General features: G+C 36.5%; 2 protein-coding genes and 2 non-coding genes across 5 annotated transcripts; all 4 read right to left on the bottom strand.

The window, feature by feature from the left end:
* Window positions 1-3,108: 3,108 nt before the first annotated feature.
* On the bottom strand, window positions 3,109-3,199 carry LOC112174963. Its single transcript, XR_002926269.1, has one exon. It is a non-coding gene; the product is annotated as a small nucleolar RNA SNORD36 (small nucleolar RNA).
* Window positions 3,200-3,526: 327 nt separating this feature from the next.
* On the bottom strand, window positions 3,527-3,671 carry LOC112174945. The gene has a single exon (XR_002926255.1). It is a non-coding gene; the product is annotated as a small nucleolar RNA snoR135 (small nucleolar RNA).
* Window positions 3,672-4,292: 621 nt separating this feature from the next.
* Window positions 4,293-5,904, bottom strand: LOC112174477 (profilin-3). The gene is made up of 3 exons (XM_024312253.2): window positions 5,672-5,904; window positions 5,251-5,388; window positions 4,293-4,718 (listed from the first exon to the last, which is right to left on the bottom strand). The coding sequence occupies exons 1-3, from the start codon at window positions 5,792-5,794 to the stop codon at window positions 4,584-4,586; spliced, it is 396 nt and encodes a 131-aa protein (XP_024168021.1). The 5' UTR covers window positions 5,795-5,904; the 3' UTR covers window positions 4,293-4,583.
* Window positions 5,905-6,400: 496 nt separating this feature from the next.
* On the bottom strand, window positions 6,401-10,090 carry LOC112174476 (glutamic acid-rich protein). Of its 2 annotated transcripts, none has more exons than XM_024312250.2 (9): window positions 10,008-10,090; window positions 9,168-9,243; window positions 8,611-8,749; window positions 7,937-8,053; window positions 7,765-7,821; window positions 7,611-7,663; window positions 7,341-7,445; window positions 6,739-6,790; window positions 6,401-6,613 (listed from the first exon to the last, which is right to left on the bottom strand). In XM_024312250.2, exons 2-9 carry the CDS (start codon window positions 9,237-9,239, stop codon window positions 6,588-6,590), a joined length of 621 nt encoding a protein of 206 aa, XP_024168018.1. In that variant the 5' UTR covers window positions 9,240-9,243; window positions 10,008-10,090; the 3' UTR covers window positions 6,401-6,587. The 2 variants fall into 2 exon arrangements, with proteins under 2 accessions (XP_024168018.1, XP_024168017.1); XM_024312249.2 differs by having other exon boundaries at window positions 9,168-9,246; window positions 10,008-10,089.
* Window positions 10,091-16,974: the final 6,884 nt, after the last annotated feature.

The raw sequence follows: 16,974 nt of genomic DNA, 5'->3' as shown, positions 1-16,974 counted from the left end.
TTTAAGTGGTTGAACTAAACATACACAAGTTCAATGAGAAATGAAATTAGATAATTAGAGAAGGATATTATAGAAAATTAGGGTATAATTGAAGCGTGTTGATGAAAGTGGATCTGGATTCGTTGAAGTTAAAGATTGAGAAATAATAGTTGAGCTAGCTAGCAAATAATGTGAGGGGAGGACGTGCTTAGCACCTCCAAGTTTCAACGGACAAGAAAACGTGATTTGCACAATGTGATACGATCAAGTAAGGCTAAAGCCAACGCCTGTCTATATTCAACTAAAACTCCATGAATGGCACGAGAAATATTTATGATGAGAAAATGAGAAATGGTAAATTCAGAAGCTTCATCACCTAACACTTGAAAAATGAACGGAAAGGGGCCATGTGTAATGTGCCCTCTTAAATTCTATGATAAGAATAATGGAATTGTAAAGTAGTGTCTACAACAATAACAACTAGTTTGAAAGGAAGATGATAATGCAGTGCCGATTAATTTGGTCTAGCAAAAGTCCTTATCATTCCCAACATTAGGTTCCACTCTAGGGAACACTCCCTTCAGTCCCTTGGCGACTTCCCGTTCATTTTCTCCTTTCCCTTTCTTTGGTTTTTCACTATCATATTTTCCGTCTGAAATAATCCACAAACACTAATATACGTTATTACCCCGTTAGATAAAAGTAAACAAGTAATCGAAACATGGTGAAAATAGATTGTGACGAATTTAGAAACTATCGCAATATGTGATCTTAATGTTTGTCACATTTCATCGAACACTTATTTATATTTTTTAAAAGAAACATTCGAGCATTTTGAAGTTGAAGTTGTATAGTTTTACTACATATTAATAAAATAAGTCTAACATTGCTTTGCTACTAATAGTTACACAATGTCAGGGACCCGTAACTCTAGTCACACTTTGTTACATTTCGTCCAGTAACTCCATTTTGTATTATGTATTATTGTAGAGATTATGAACCCTAATACCCTATATCTAAAAATCAAGCCTCGCATATTATTCCCCAAAAAATATAATTTCATCAGAGGAATGAGGAATCTGTTGATGGTGGAGCCAAATAGTAGCCTAGTAGACACTGAAGTATTGTTTGTACGGAATGGAAAGAGGTGAATGAATTAAGTGATTCAGGGTGAAAGTTCATCAAACGGAAAGAAAATGGTTGACGAGGTGATACCATATGGAATGGACTCAAGTGCCAAGTTGATATGGGACGTCCATGTCCAATTGACCCAAGCTTAGTCGCTATCAGACATTCAGACATATATATAAGCTGGTATGGATACCCTTCTGGGCCTTCTGCATTATAGTTTTTCACCTACTTGGATATTGATTATAATTCCTCCATATACAGCCTCATTTTGAAGACATGGGACCATTATGAGTTTAATTAGGATTAGATGTATGGGACCAAAGGACCATCTAGGGCTTCATCAGTATTTGCTATTGCTAATAAAGAGTTTAGAGACACCAACTTTGATAATACAAGTATATTTGCAAGCATTTGAGAGACGCATTTGGACCAAGGTAGGCTGTGTGTATTGCAACTTGCCTACTTCGGTTTACCTAACATTAGGGGATCAAATCCTATCTTTCCCAAAATGGTTTTCCTCTTTTATTTAGCTTTTAGCAATAGCTGTATCTTTTTAGTCTTTTAGCACACCGTACATTAGGTTCATTACAAAATATTTGGTCAAACAATTTAAGAACGGAAATAATTGGCCCTTAATACTTTAAGAACAATTTCAATTAGAGGGGTTTGTGAATAGGAGTAGAAAATATAAATGATTAGATAAGGACCATTTTTCAGTTGCCGAAGGAGAAGCCCTCTTTGCTTAACTTCTGAGAAATGCTCATATAGCCAGTCTGGAACTCTGGATGGTCATGGTGATAGTTATGTGTAATCAAACACCTCATTTTCAATCAAACAATAAAATTTGAAAGGAGAGTGGTAGAGACACCACAAGAAAATGTCATGGTAATGATCTACTCATTAGGTTTCTCAAGTTGAGTACACAAAAACCCCACATCAACCCAACCCAACCCACCAGTTATGAAGAAGATGTTTGTATATATTTTAACTTCAAAAATGCAAATAATTCTTGTGGATTGTGTTGATATATAGTAATTGAATGGACCAATCCCTTTTTAATTTTCTCATGGTGGGTTGGCGTTGCTACACTTATTCTAGGGTGGTCAATAGAAATGAACCTACCCAATTTGTATGATCCTGCTTGAGTTTCAACTGTGGCATATGAGTTGTGTTTTAAATTTGGGACAGAGGAGGCAATGTGATATTCCTTGAGGGAGGCAACACCATATGGTGATTTAGTGCCAACACCTTAATTGTGGCCCCTCAATTTTTTTTGAGATAATGATGCTTCATAGGAATATGTTCTACTACTTGCAATGACAAAAGGTACTGAGATTTTTTTATTTGGGGGGGGGGGGGGGTGTTGTTCAAGAATAGGATCAAATTTGAAGTGTACCTACTATGATTGCTCTTGTAACAAACATCATGTTGGGTGATTTGGATGTGACTCCTCACATTGCACATCATTTGAGTAATTATTCCTTATAAGGTTCGGAGAAAAGTTCGTTAAACTTTAGGTCCAGTGCTTTAGCAATTCTGAATCACTTTTGGTTCACAGAAGCACCACACCGTCCACACGTAATATTTGGATCACAGAAGCACCACACGTAATATTTGAGTAATTTGAGCCTCAATTTATCTCTGATACTTAAAACAAAGCCTTGGTGCGGAACCTAGTATCAATATAGAACTATGCAACCATCAGTCTCATTATGTCCAAAATGTTGTTATTTGGTTTGTCCAGGCCCAAATGTGTTTTGAAGGTCGGCCTAATGGTCAGCTTATTTTTCTAATGCCAGTAGTTGACTTCAGCTTGCCAGCTCATCCTCCTCACAAAAAAATAAAAATAAGTCAGCTTCGCAGATCATGTTGTAGGTCACAGGAATTGAACCACGGCAAAAAAAGCCCAAAGACAAAGCCCACTAACTAATCTGGGCCTTTACCAACATTGGTTCTTGAGACTTGAAGCTCGATTTTGACGAGAAGAGAGTGAGTGTCTGAGCATCAGTTTTAAAAAGCTCGAATTTTGGAAGCTTCATGGCTTTTAACCAATCAGTTTCAATTCCAAATTTTTTCTCATCATATGCTCTAATTTCATCCCTCAACATGAATCAATCATGGTCTATAGAAAAAAAAAACATAAATTGGGGTCAGATATTCATTTTCAATTGGTAAGTTTTCTGTGTTGAGTTTTAAGACTTTGCTCAACATTAAGATGTAGAATCCTGTTACTTTTCCATCATCAAGTCAGAGCTAGATGAAAGCAGATCCACTATCACTATCAATGCTAGAAAAGAAACAAAGACCCAGATCTGAATCACCAAGTTCCACACAAGACCCATCTTATTTCTACGGTCGTAAAACACTAATTCTATAAGCAGGTGGAGAAAAGACATGGATAATATGAAAGATGATGAGATGTGGGGAAGATGATTGTTGAGGATTTCAATGGGTTAAAATGAAACTCAACTGCCCACCTTCCCCAAATGGATATTGCAGGGAAATCTTTCGGATCAGAGTGCATTGAGTAGCACTACGCCGATACACACAATCCCTGCTTTTGCTTATAACAATCGAATCGAATCGAATTATACATGCACAGAGCAACAATAAGAATCAACCAACTCAACATACAGAACAGAGGGCAAAGACGATGGCATAAAGAGGAGAGGAGAAGACGGCCAGTTTTAATATCAGAGAACTGGTCAGTGAACATTGTATTATATAGGAGAAGAAACCCACGCTAGGGTTTTAGTCCGACTTTTGATTACTGAAATACCCTTTTAGTTTAATGGGTTTAGGGTTTTAGGGGCCTCGTACTATTTTCTACAGAACTCACTTTAAGTGACAACCCGGTTCAGGCCCAAATCTTCAGCTCATCTCTGTTACAAGGAGGAAGAACTATTCTTCAACTGATTTTGATTTTTATAATTTTAAACCATGGATGAATAATGTAGCTATCAGGCTTGGTTTAGTCTTACAACCAACTTCATTCTACGATTGTATTCATTCTACACTCATGTTGAACAATATTTACCATAATCTAATTGACTTTGAGAGTGTAAAGTTAATATCTACATTAGAGATAATATCTACATTGCGTCTAAATTGTAACAAACTTATAATGTGAATATTTCTGTGAAGTTGATATGATTGAATGAAGCAAGCATTCTGCCATCACATGAATAAATGCAATACATTTATTTAAGAATGAATGCAAAAGTTTATCATAATCACAACAAATTTGAACTTAAAAAAGCATACTCAAGAGTGGAGTAACACGTGGGTAAATAAATACAAAGTGGGAGAACAATAAACAATCTTTGCACACCAATATCGTCATTGCTTCCGTCTCACTGTCAGCACATGGATATTTTCGGCAACAACTCACACTGCGGGTTCAAATCGAAGTACATGCAAGCCCCAAAATCTCAGGAAAAATATGTATATGCAAACCATGATGTTAAAGTTTCCTATAGGCCCTGATCAATCAGGTAATCTCCCAACCTTTCCACGATCATGTTACACTGTCCGGGTGTCAAAGGCTCATCATAAATACCTAAAATCATAGCCTGGCTGGTTTTCTTCACAGTAATGCCACCAGAACCCTGAACAGGAAATCAAGATCATAATCAAACTGCATTACTATAACATGAGTTAGGGCATAACCAATCGCCGCATCAGAAAACGCAATCAATGTGTATCAGAAGATGGTTTCAAATTTACACAGCTCTATCTATCAAAGGGACAGATTAATGCAATTGACAATCACCTGTTTGTTTCCTTTAGCGTGCATGTGAGATTATTATCAACAAGGAGTAGTTAAGACAATACCATTTCCCAAATCCTTATAATAAGCATCAAATCAGAAGGAAGCAGAAAGATTTCAATAAAGTTCTACAAGAATGGGATACAAATTTTCTTTGCTCTGAAGTCTAAACTACAAATGCAAGTTTTCGAAAGCATATTTTCTTTGCCCTTATAGTCTAAACTATGTACTCGACACTCATACAAATGATCAGTTGAAATCATGTAAAAATAGATGGTCAAACAAAGTGAGATGCTGAACAACACCCCCAAAGAACAGAACTAACCTATCAACCTGATCAACAATTACAGGATGAAAGCAAATGAACAAACCTTCTTTCCACGAATTACGGCTCCACTCTCCCCCTGAATAACCATGTACTTTGTGCCACCAAGGTGCAATCCAGTTGGGGCAAGAGACCCTGGCTCATCAAAATCTTTCATTATCGCTGCAACTTCTTCCGGCTTGAACTGCATATCAATAAGCAAATCAATCTCACTCCAAATCACCACCACGTCTTAAACTAAAATGTAGCACAATCATCAATTTTCTAAACATCAATCATCAATGTCTTCTCTTAAATTTGCATGTGATTCTAGAGTGTTCTACTTTTCCATCATCAAATACTTGAATCCTAACAAAAATCCACTTGTTCTCTTGGATCATGTACACAGATCAAATTAAACAACATGGATCATATAGAAAGTACTAGTGAAACAATATAGTCATTAATTAGAGAGTTCAAGAAGGAACCTGAGGGAAGCTTGAGCTCTGAGCCCACACACTACCGTCATGACCGACGATGGCCGCGGCGGTCAGGTGGTGGCCGTCGACGTCGCACATCAAGTGATCATCCACGTACGCCTGCCACGACATTTCTCCGGTTCAATCCTCACCGTCCAATCTTCTTTTTCTGGTTTGATTCTGAACCTCTCTACTTAGGCTTGTTCGAAGGGCAAGCGTTTATATACGAAAAGGAGCGAGTCCGGTTGGGTTTGGGTTGGCCGTCGGTCCCAGCGAACATGACTGACCTGCATGATGAGTGCCCGTCACGTTCCGGCTGTGCCCGCGTTTGGTCACGTGGAACCCAGTAACAGTTAACTTGTCAGATTCCTAGTTAAAGAGTATACTTGCAGTAGAAGTATCAAAGTACTAAGCTGCAGCTTTCCCCCACATTTTACTCTGTTTTGTTTTTACTACCAAAACCCTCTAATTTTCTCGACGATTATCCCCGCTGTATCACCGGTCGACCTTGTTTATGCTAGTGATGCTAACTGATTGCCGCATTGTGCAGAAGGTCAACTCTTGCTGAGCTAAATTTGAGTTTCATATGGTCAAGATCGTCCTGTATCGTGGTTAAGATTCTGAAAGCACTTTGTCCAGCCCAGATAACATCGTCCGAGATGTGTTTCCATCATATCATGAGATGGTTCAGATCCAACTTAATGAGGGTAAAAGCACACTAGTACAGAACAGAAACACTCAACCAACCAAGAGATTCAATAAGCTTTAAGATGGTTGATTATGGTACTCTAATATTAACTGTAACATTGTCCATAAAATTTATTAGTTACATGTGCAAGCCTAAGAGGTAACAATGATGATAGTCGAAGATAAATTAAGAGGAGTGATTCTGTAATCTTCTTGACCAGGTTGTATGCAACACCATCTAATCTTCCTCCAAAAGAGGTTCATCTGCACCGATAAAAGAATGGGTGTGAGCTCAATGCTAGTTTGGCATGCTTGGAATTCCTCGAATCAAAAGTATTGTAGTGCAAGAAGAAACACTGAATACATTTTGCTAAAAGAAAAATTCTCACCATCACCATCGTCTGCATTAAAATCATCCTCATCGTCATCAAAGTCTATGTTCTGCAAGATCAAAGTAAACTCGAGTAGTTGTGAACATAACTCAACAGTGTGACAAATATAAATGAATGGCAATCTCAAGGTGAACATAAAGAAAACATAACCAACCACCACATTGAAGTGGTTTCATATTTAAAAATGGAAGAAAGGAAAACTAATGTTCATATATAGTCAGTTCATTTTTATTTTTCATTATATCCACTGTCAGGTTAATGAATTCAAGCAGTTAAAATTTCTTTTTATTCTCATAGAAACTCCTATAGTCAACTAACCCTAAAGAAAGAGTCAAAGTGGTCTCTCAAAGATCAGTATCACCCAACAATGTAGAAATGGGTTCAGTTCATTATGATCTTCTTAGAAAAATTACATAAATAAAATAGCATCCATAGACGAGGTCATTTCATATCATCATTTACCACTTATACTATTGGCTTTCAGCCTTTCAGTCATAATACCGCATTTGGAAAAGCAAGGTACCATCGTATATCATGACCTAAATCAATTGAATTTCAAGGCCCAAAGAACATATAAGATCCAAATTTTCTGTACAAACCTGAGCATAATCATCATCACTAGGGTCCTCATCTTCCTCCTCTTCCGCATCCGCATCTTCGTCCTCTTCCTCATCATTTTCACCTTCTTTCTGTTTCTTTGCATCCTACAGACAACAAAGATGATTATCAAGGAATGAATACAAAATGATTAAACTACAACTACAAATAATAACATCTTCAAAATTTCATTTGGATTGGTTCCATAGATGTTACAGTAATCTATCACACAAACTATTGCAGTAAGTGAGAGAAATAAAGACTTCTCATACCGAATTCTGTTCTCGCTTTTCAATTTGATTCCAGTATATCTCAGAGTTCTTTTCTGTCAAAGTCACGATAACCAAACTGATAAGTACATCCCCATAGACATAAAAATTAAAAAAAGTAAAAAATAAATAAACGAAGCATTCAGTCTCATGGTACCTGTGTTCCGTTTGTCCCATTTAACATTTTCTCTGCTCACCTGCCGCACATTTGAACCTGAAATTCCATTGCATTGATGAGCATGTGAAACGCAAAAATAAAGCACAAAACCACTGTACAACATTGGTATTCGATACCATCCCCTATTTCTTATGGTGTTCACATTACAAACCTCTAGTCAGTTCTCTAGGAAACATACTGGGCACCAAATACTGTGAGAAAGAATCAATTTCTCTCTTAGCCTTTCGCTTGGTTCTCTCAGATATTTCAACATCCTTGTCTTGTCTATCTGAAACCGCAAGTTGAAGAATTATATGATTTGAAAAATACAAGTGAAAAAGTGGTAAGTGGTAACAGATAACTTAGAAACAAGATTATAGTTTTCACTAATAACAACAAATATATTGTTAAGAATACATATGTTGGATACAAAGTGACTATAAAATGAATCAACTTACAAACTTTATAAAACTTCTAAAACTTTTGATGACAGTCTGACAATTTTCGTTGATGTTTTATTGCATATTAGTCAGAAACACGGTTTTGGGACTGATGGGTGCACTTGTTGCAATCAAAAATATAAACATAAGTGAGATAATTTCAGATTGCCAATAAATATGTATTTCTATCTGGGCACAGCCATTGATTTATAGGTCATTTAGGAACTATGTGAACATACTGGGCACAGAAATAGTGCTACAAGTTGCTATTTGTATAACACGCATGATTTCCTATGTATTAACAAAAGGAAAATTCGTGCTGAAATATCAATCTAATTAACATAATTCTGTTACTATACGAACTGATAAAAAAATACAAAACAAGGAATCAGTACATAACACTAACCAGTCTTGTCAAGATTATATTCGGATTTCATTAGCCAATTCAGAGTATCTCTGATTAATGTTTCTTCCTCCTTCAAACCTTTGTTTTTCTTTTGATCTAGCTCAGACAAAATACCTCCAGCATCAGGTAAATGAATATCCTGCAAGACAAGTCTCACATTGGATATGAAAAGTAGTAGTGGAGCCAACAAGCAATTACGTATGAGTTAATATCTAATGAAATCCTAGGAAACTGAATCCACAATGAAGATTAACGACAGTAAGATTCCTACACCCATTTTAATAAAAACAGAAATAGAAGATACTGGATATGATCAAGACATCAAATTCATATTCTCTGTAAAATGTAAGCATCTAAACACAATATATGAACTAATTATAAAAACATCTTATAAGTCATCCATTACCAAATCAGAGACGTCATTAGAAATTAGCAAACAAATCAGTAAAAAGAAAAGAAAAAAAAACTAATTCAAAATGAAGGAGAATCAGGATCAAGAATTAATTGTAGCTTGGCAACTTCGTGCTAAAGCCAAAACTGTAGAAACATAAACTCACAGGAAATGGCACAAAGGGCTCTTCCTTAGCAAAGTTACCACGTCCAAATCCTCCACGACCTCTATATGCCATTTATCTTCTGATGCAAAAAGCAAACAGGAATTACTCAACGAATATAAATTCCAAACGCCAAAGTGGCACCTCAAATTATCAGAAAAATAATACAAACACAAAAACTATCAAAGCATCACACCCTCGTATTTGACATGAAATGAGTTTTCTGTGAAGAATCGTTGAAACAACATTGCCAACTTAACCTCCTTTCTGTTGCAGAACGTTACCTATTAGAGCTAATCTTAAGCAAACATATACTAAATGACGATTAGAGAATATGAATATCAACCAATTTACGCACATTTGAAAGCCCCGAGTAAAAAAAAATGTAAAGAAAATGGGGCAACCAATGAGTTTGCTTAGAATCCTTTAGCTAGTTTCTCTGCAGTTTACAAAGGTCAGTAATGAAATTTCATGCCATTTCCTTTCTGCTGTTTAGTCCTCCATAGTTTTCTCACTGCATCAAAACCCAGTGACCCTCACCCAACTCACAATTCCAAATTTCATGCCAGCAACAGCTGGAGATTTATATCGATCAATGCCTTTTTTTAATCCAAGTTCAATATCACACATTAGTTCTGTAAACATGAGTATACCAAATAGCAAACTAGATTTCACAGTTTCATCAAATCCAAGCATATATCAAGAAATTTCATCATGACAATCCTAGAATCAACAACAACTAATTTGGAGCATTTAAAGAAACAGAACGATAAAATAGAAGTTAGATAACCGAATAAGGAGCTGGTGTAATGAAAAAAACAAAACCCAGAATTTAGTACTCACGGTCTTTGAGGTGTGTGCGACGGTGGTGCTGCTAAACTATATACCTGCCGCCGGAGAGAGAAGTTTAGAGGGTTTATGTATGCGCAGCAATTTTATTTCCGGGCGGGTCGGGTGTTGGGTTTAGGAGAGGTTCTGTTTTTTGCTGGGTCTTGATCTTGGGCTTATGTTGAGGTGGGCCTCCGAAAATTCTTCCATGCTTGGGCACGTCAGCTTATTATGGACCGTTGGATATCAACTTAAAAGAGTCCTCGACCTCGATCGATCTCATTGTTTAATATACCGCAAACCCAGGGCCAAACCTTCCTCCACCTCACTTTCAGCTATGACCACACCGCTTCGAAGAGGGTCGTCGCAACTCAAGTTGAGGAGACGGGTCGAAGGCTGGATTGTCCGATGACTCTGATCTGACTTGGGCTATTTATAGGCCCCAAATGATAATTAAAGGATGGTCCTGATTGAGAGGTGTTGAGATCAAAGGTCCAGATCGCACCATCTAAAAGTTTCTTTTTGTTAAACTAATTTAACTAGCTTCAGATTTTTGAAAAATTGTAGAAAATATCTCTGGTGTGCCAAAAGACCTCCGAAAATTTCCACAAACTCATCGTGTAGTGTACTTTATTATAGTGTCCCAAGCCTTGTATATGTGGTCGTTATGTCATCATTCAACCAAGAGGTTGTATATGTTATTTCAGTTGACTAAGTGGATCGAAGTCGAAACTATGATGAAATTGGCTAAATTTTTGACAACATACATATAATATTCCAATACTATTATCCAATGGTCAGTTCCCCCATTTTCATTTTCCTCGATAAGGTTTTTCTTTGGGAAATTTGATATATAAATTTATGTTTATAAAGGTAAATACAGTTGACCAAGCAAATCGAAATCAAAACGAATGCGAAATTGGCTGAATTTTTAACAACAACCATAAAAAAATTCAATATTCCCATCAAATAGTCAGTTTCTTCAAATTCATTTTCCACCATGTTGTCGCTTTTTAAAGGTCCTCATCACTTTAAATGCGACCTACTAGTTATACAAGATTAGTAGGCATATTGATATTTCTTATGGTCCGCAAAATAGAAATAGAAATTTTGTTTTGTTTTTAATCATTCACATGTATCCACGACATATTTATAGACATCATATGAAAAAATTAGCACATTTCATGGTCATTATGTCATCGTCAATCAAAAGGTTATATATGTTACTTCGGTTGATTAAGTGGATTGAAATCGAAACTATGACAAAATTGGCTAAATTTTTTATAACATACATAAATTATTCCAATACTCTTATCCAACGGTCGGTTGCCTCATTTTCATTTTTCTCGAAGGGGTTACTCTTTGAGAAATTTGATATATAAATATATATTTATAAAAGTAATTATAGTTGTCCAAGCAGATTGAAGTTGAAAATAATACGAAATTGGTTGAATTATTAACAATAACCATAAAACATTTCAATCTTCCTAACAGATGGTCGGTTTCTTCAAATTTGTTTTCCACCTTGTAATGACGTTGATCCACTCGGTCAACCAATTAATGCTTAATATCCCTATATATTTTCACAACAAGCTTCAAAGAGTAAGGGTGTCATCGAATCGTACACTTGAGACACTGTCCATTAGATATGACAAGCACATCATTTTAGGCTTCGGGTTCAAAATTCAAAGAATTCCATAATAGTAATGACGTCAATCCACTCAGTCAACCAATTAAGGCTTAATAACCTAACATTTTTTCACTACAAGCCTCAAAGAGCAAAGGTGTCATCGGATCGTACACTTGAGACACTGTCCATTAGATATAACAAGTACATCATTTTAGGTTTCGGGTTGAAAATTCAGACAATTCCGTGATAGTAAAGACATGGATCCACTCGGTCAACCGATTAAGGCTTAATAACCCTATATTTTTCCACTACAAGCTTCAAAGAGCAACGGTGCCATTGGATAGTACACTTGAGACACTGTCCGTTAGATAAAACAAGTACTTCATTTTAGGTTTCGGGTTCAAAATTCAGACAATTCCGTGATAGTAATGACGTTGATCCACTCAGTCAACCGATTAAAGCTAAATAAGCCTATATTTTTTCACTACAAGCTTCAAAGAGCAAGGGTGTCATCGGATAGTACACTTGAGATAATGTCCGTTAGATATAACAAATACATCATTTTAGGTTTCGGGTTCAAAATTCAGACAATTATGTGATAGTAATGACGTGGATCCACTCGGTCAACCGATTAAGGCTTAATAACCCTATATTTTTTCACTACAAGCTTTAAAGAGCAAGGGTGTCATCAGATCATACACTTGAGACACTGTCCGTTAGATATAACAAGTACAGCATTTTAGGCTTCGAGTTCAAAATTCAGACAATTCAGTGATAGTAATGACCCCCACCCGGTCAACCGATTAAAGCTAAATAAGCCTATATTTTTTCACTACAAGTTTCAAAGAGCAAGGGTGTCATTGGATCGTACACTTGTGACACTATCCATTAGATATAACAAGTACATCATTTTAGGTTTGGGGTTCAAAATTCAGACAATTCTGTGATAGTAATGATGTGGATCCACTCGGTCAACTGATTAAGGCTTAATAACCCTATATTTTTCACTACAAGCTTCAAAGAGTAAGGATGTCATCGGATCATACACTTGAGACACTGTCCGTTAGATATAACAAGTACATCATTTTAAGCTTCGGGTTTAAAATTCGGACAATTCCGTGATAGTAATGATGTGGATCCACTCGGTCAACCGATTAAGGCTTAATAAGCCTATATTTTTTCACTACAAGCTTCAAAGAGTAAGGGTGTCATCGGATCGTACACTTGAGACAATGTCCGTTAGATATAACACGTACATCATTGTAGGCTTCGGGTTCAAAATTCAGACAATTCCATGATAGTAATGACATGGATCCACTCGGTCAACCGATTAAGGCTAAATTACCCTATATTTTTTTCACTACAAGCTTCAAAGAGTAAGGGTATCATCAGATCGTACACTTGAGACACTGTCCGTTAAATATAACAAGTACATCATTTTAGGCTTCGGGTTCAAAATTCAATGAATTCTGTCATAATAATTGTGATGCCTGGAAATTCGTATTTATTTTCCGAGAATTTTCCGGAGTTAATTTTATGGTTATTGGACGGTTTCGTGGCTTGTGGACGGAGCGGAAGTGTTTCGGACGAATTTTTATTCAAAAAGTATGGTTTTGGGGGGGTTGCAAAGGTTGACTTTTTATATGTTGGGTTTCTCTGAAAACTTCCTTCATGGATATTGTAGAGCGCGTCGATACGAGTTTGTGGACATGAGGAAAGCGAAAATAGGAGTTCGTATGAAGAAGTTATGGCTATTGGAAAAAGTTTCCATTTTGGTATATATGGGATTTTTCCGAAAAATTATCAGAAAAATCAAAGTTTCTATTTTGGGAAATTTTTCTCTCTCCTCTCTCCCGACCCCGGTTTCGCCCCTTCCCTTCGCCGGCATCACGTTTCTTCCTCCGACCACCAATCGACGCCATTCCAAAGGGAATCCTGCTCGCCTCAGTCCTCTCTACACGTCTGTGGTAGTGATTCATCATGGGAAGCACTGTACACGGCAGTACAAGGCTGAGAAGTGGAGCTGCTGACGTTGAAATCGCCCCCGTGGGTTCTCACTCCTCCGACCACCATAGCTCTTGATCCTTGTGGGCTTTTCTAGCCCAAAAGACGTAGATTCTATACCCAAGACGGCTTGCAACGATTCAAAGTGTGGAGGTCGAATTTTGAAGATTGTGATTCTAGGGTTCATCGAGTTTCAGAGATTGCGAGGTAAATTCCGGCCATATGACTTTGATTCAGACTTTGTGCTAGTTATGAATGTTGCAATTGGAGTTGAGATGAAGATCTTTTGTTTAGGAAATTTGGCCAAATTCTGACTTTTGGTTGGCGGCGGTGCCGCCACTGTGGTGGTGTTTTCCTGGGGCTTCGGCCATCCCAGGGACAGTTTCTATTCCTGATTTCGATCTACTCATCGATACGAGCATTTCGATATGTGGTTTGTAATTTTTGGAGATCGTTTGAGCATGTTAGGGTTTTAGCATTTTCGATTCGATCGATTTTCGGTCTCAGATGAGGATCCGACTGTTGGATCGTCGTATAATTGTGTTTTGTGAATTATGTGCTTTGTCTTGTATTGAGTGTGACCTTGATATGAGTAGATGATTGACGGATTTGTGTGAGCAGAGTTTGGACGATTTGGTGCTTGTCTTGGTTGTATGAAGACGTAGCAGGATATGGAGGTGAGTAAATCTCACGTGGTTCATTTACGAACGGATTTATTAATTACTCGGAATTACTTGTTTAATTGTTAAATCATTTTCGAACAAATAATTGGTTTTAAAATTTATGAACTTGATCGACAACGGTTCATGGGTAAGTTAAAACAATGTTTTGTTATAAAATGATTTTCGAGAAGTATAATTTATAAAACTATAGTTGGTATTAGTGGTCATTCTTGCGTGAATGATTACATGTGTGTGTGTATACATATATATATATATAATATATATATATAAATTTTTTTTACATGGAATATATATATATATATATATATATGGATGGCGTGACATTGTGATGTGCGTATGAACTGTGAATTATTCAGAATGTGGTTTTGTGCGTTTACTCTTTGTGGAAATACATTATATCATGGGATTGTTGATTTTTCGTGTTGAAAGAGTGATTTGGAGTTATGGGTGACATTTGTGAGTCGTGTGGGATTTGTTTTAAATGTTTTGTTCTGAGGACGGGGGCATCCAAAGTTCGACAGTTTAATAGTAACCGAAGTGCATGATATCGTAAGGCTGAACCTCGGCCGAGGTGACAGGTTACGATTCAGTTAGAGCTCTAGTCTGTCTGCAGTTCTACTTCTTGGGGGATAACTTTGTGTTATGGCACTCAAGGGTACATGTTATTAAAAGAGAGTTTCGAGTGTATGCTTTCTTTTGTTGTCCGAAGAGGGACTTGATGTTCATATTATGGTGTGAGTTGAGATAATATGATTTATTGGGAGTTGATGGGTGATCATCGACTTTAGTTTGGAGTTGATGGTTGATCATCAATCTTAGTGTGAGTTGTTTGACTTTCTTATTGATTTTCCTTCTCATTCTATTGTTTGTTTTATTGTAATCTCCTGAACTAAGTTATATGCAGGGATTACTGCCTTTTGAATTGTTTGTTTTAATGTAATTTCCTGAACTAAACTATATGCAGGGATTACTATGAATTCTTTTGTTTGTTTTCATGTGATCTCCTAAACTAAGTTTCTATGCAGGGATTACTGATTTTGCTTAATTCTTATTGTGCGTACGGTTGTGGGTTGTGATCCGTAGCGATCGTGAAATGAGTTGAAATGTCATGATTTTGGCAAACGCTTTATGTTGAGGGGAGTGAGTGTGATTTTGTGGTTGTTCTGTTGAGGCAAATGATTGGTGATCTGATAGATTGTGGGGACGTAGAGTGTTTAACATATTTGGAGTTAATTGTGTAATTGGAGATTGTGGAAAATGAGTTAAAATGAATTGAGAGACAGAGTATGTGGGTGTTAGTTGGGTTGAAATGATTGAGCATGATATTGATTAATATGAACTTGACGTTTGTGTTGTGATGATTGCATATTGATTTTGTTAGACTGAGATAGTGAAAGCATGTTTTTGTGGAATTAAATGTTAATGCTTTAATTGTCTCACGAATTGAGGAATTATAAGCATGCGTGACGTGAGTCACTTTAATTGAGTTTACTCATACGGGCTTGAAAGTTTACCAGGTTTGTGGTTTGCAATCTCGGTGCACTATTTCTATGGTGTAGAGTTATTGTGCAAGTTAGAATATCGAGTGATCGTTATCGAAGCTGAGGTGGACTTTCCGTCACGTGGGTGTAGAAGGGCGCTTATACTTGTAGTCTTCCGCTGTGTAGTGAGTTGGTGAGTGTGGTTACATGTTGAATTTACATTCAGTTTAATTTGTAAGCTTAGTTGTTTAGTTGCTTAATTTAAATAAAAAATTTTCTATGTGTTTCCTTGTGTGTTTTCGCGTTTCGGATTTGAATTACTGTATTCAAAATTCGGGGCGTGACAATAATGACATCGATCCATTCAGTCAACTGACTAAGTTTTTTTTTCTTATTTTTATTAACTTCGCACTTCGAATGACTAGATCGTTAATGAATACAAGGGTTTGGGAACAATATTAGAGTACATGTGATGACGAGTCTCTAAGAATTTGTTGGGAATTTTTGCAAACAACCGAGTTATTTATTATGATTTTCAAAAGTTTCAAACCACAGGCTCACGGAATATTTCATTTTGGTTGTAAAAAATTCAATCAATTTTGTATTCGTTTCGACTTCGATCCACTTGGTCAAATATAGTTACTTTTATAACTATATTTATATATCAAATTCCTCAAAGGGCAACACATCAAGACATATGAAACTGGGGAAACCGACCGTAGGATTGGAATATTTTATGCATGTTGTAAAAAATTCAGCCAACTTTGTTATCATTGCTACTTCGATCAATTTGGTCAACTAATTATATGTTTGTACTTCCCTAAGGGGAGCTAAATCTCAAAGAGATAAACTTCCTGAAATTTTAACATTGGTTGATATATCTGATACCCACGAGAGTGTAAGAGCTGACAAATCGGAGAAAAAAAAATTACGAATTAGTGGTTATGTGCATATTAGTTTTATGTGGTGTTTAGGTTTATGGTTGACCTAGTAGATCGAGAACCAAAGGATGACGAAAATAGCTGAAATTTTGACCATAATTATATCTTCTTATCATGATAACATCCAACGGCCGATTTTGATGTAGTCTATTTCCTCCACATTGTTCCTCATGGAATGTATAGTTTTTGATATAACTAAAAGTTAGACCACATTTGTATACATACAAAGATTTTGTGCGATCT

Source organism: Rosa chinensis, chromosome 6, assembly GCF_002994745.2.
Source record: "Rosa chinensis cultivar Old Blush chromosome 6, RchiOBHm-V2, whole genome shotgun sequence".
Classification (NCBI taxonomy): Eukaryota; Viridiplantae; Streptophyta; class Magnoliopsida; order Rosales; family Rosaceae; genus Rosa; species Rosa chinensis.
This window is presented reverse-complemented; position numbering and strand designations above follow the sequence as displayed.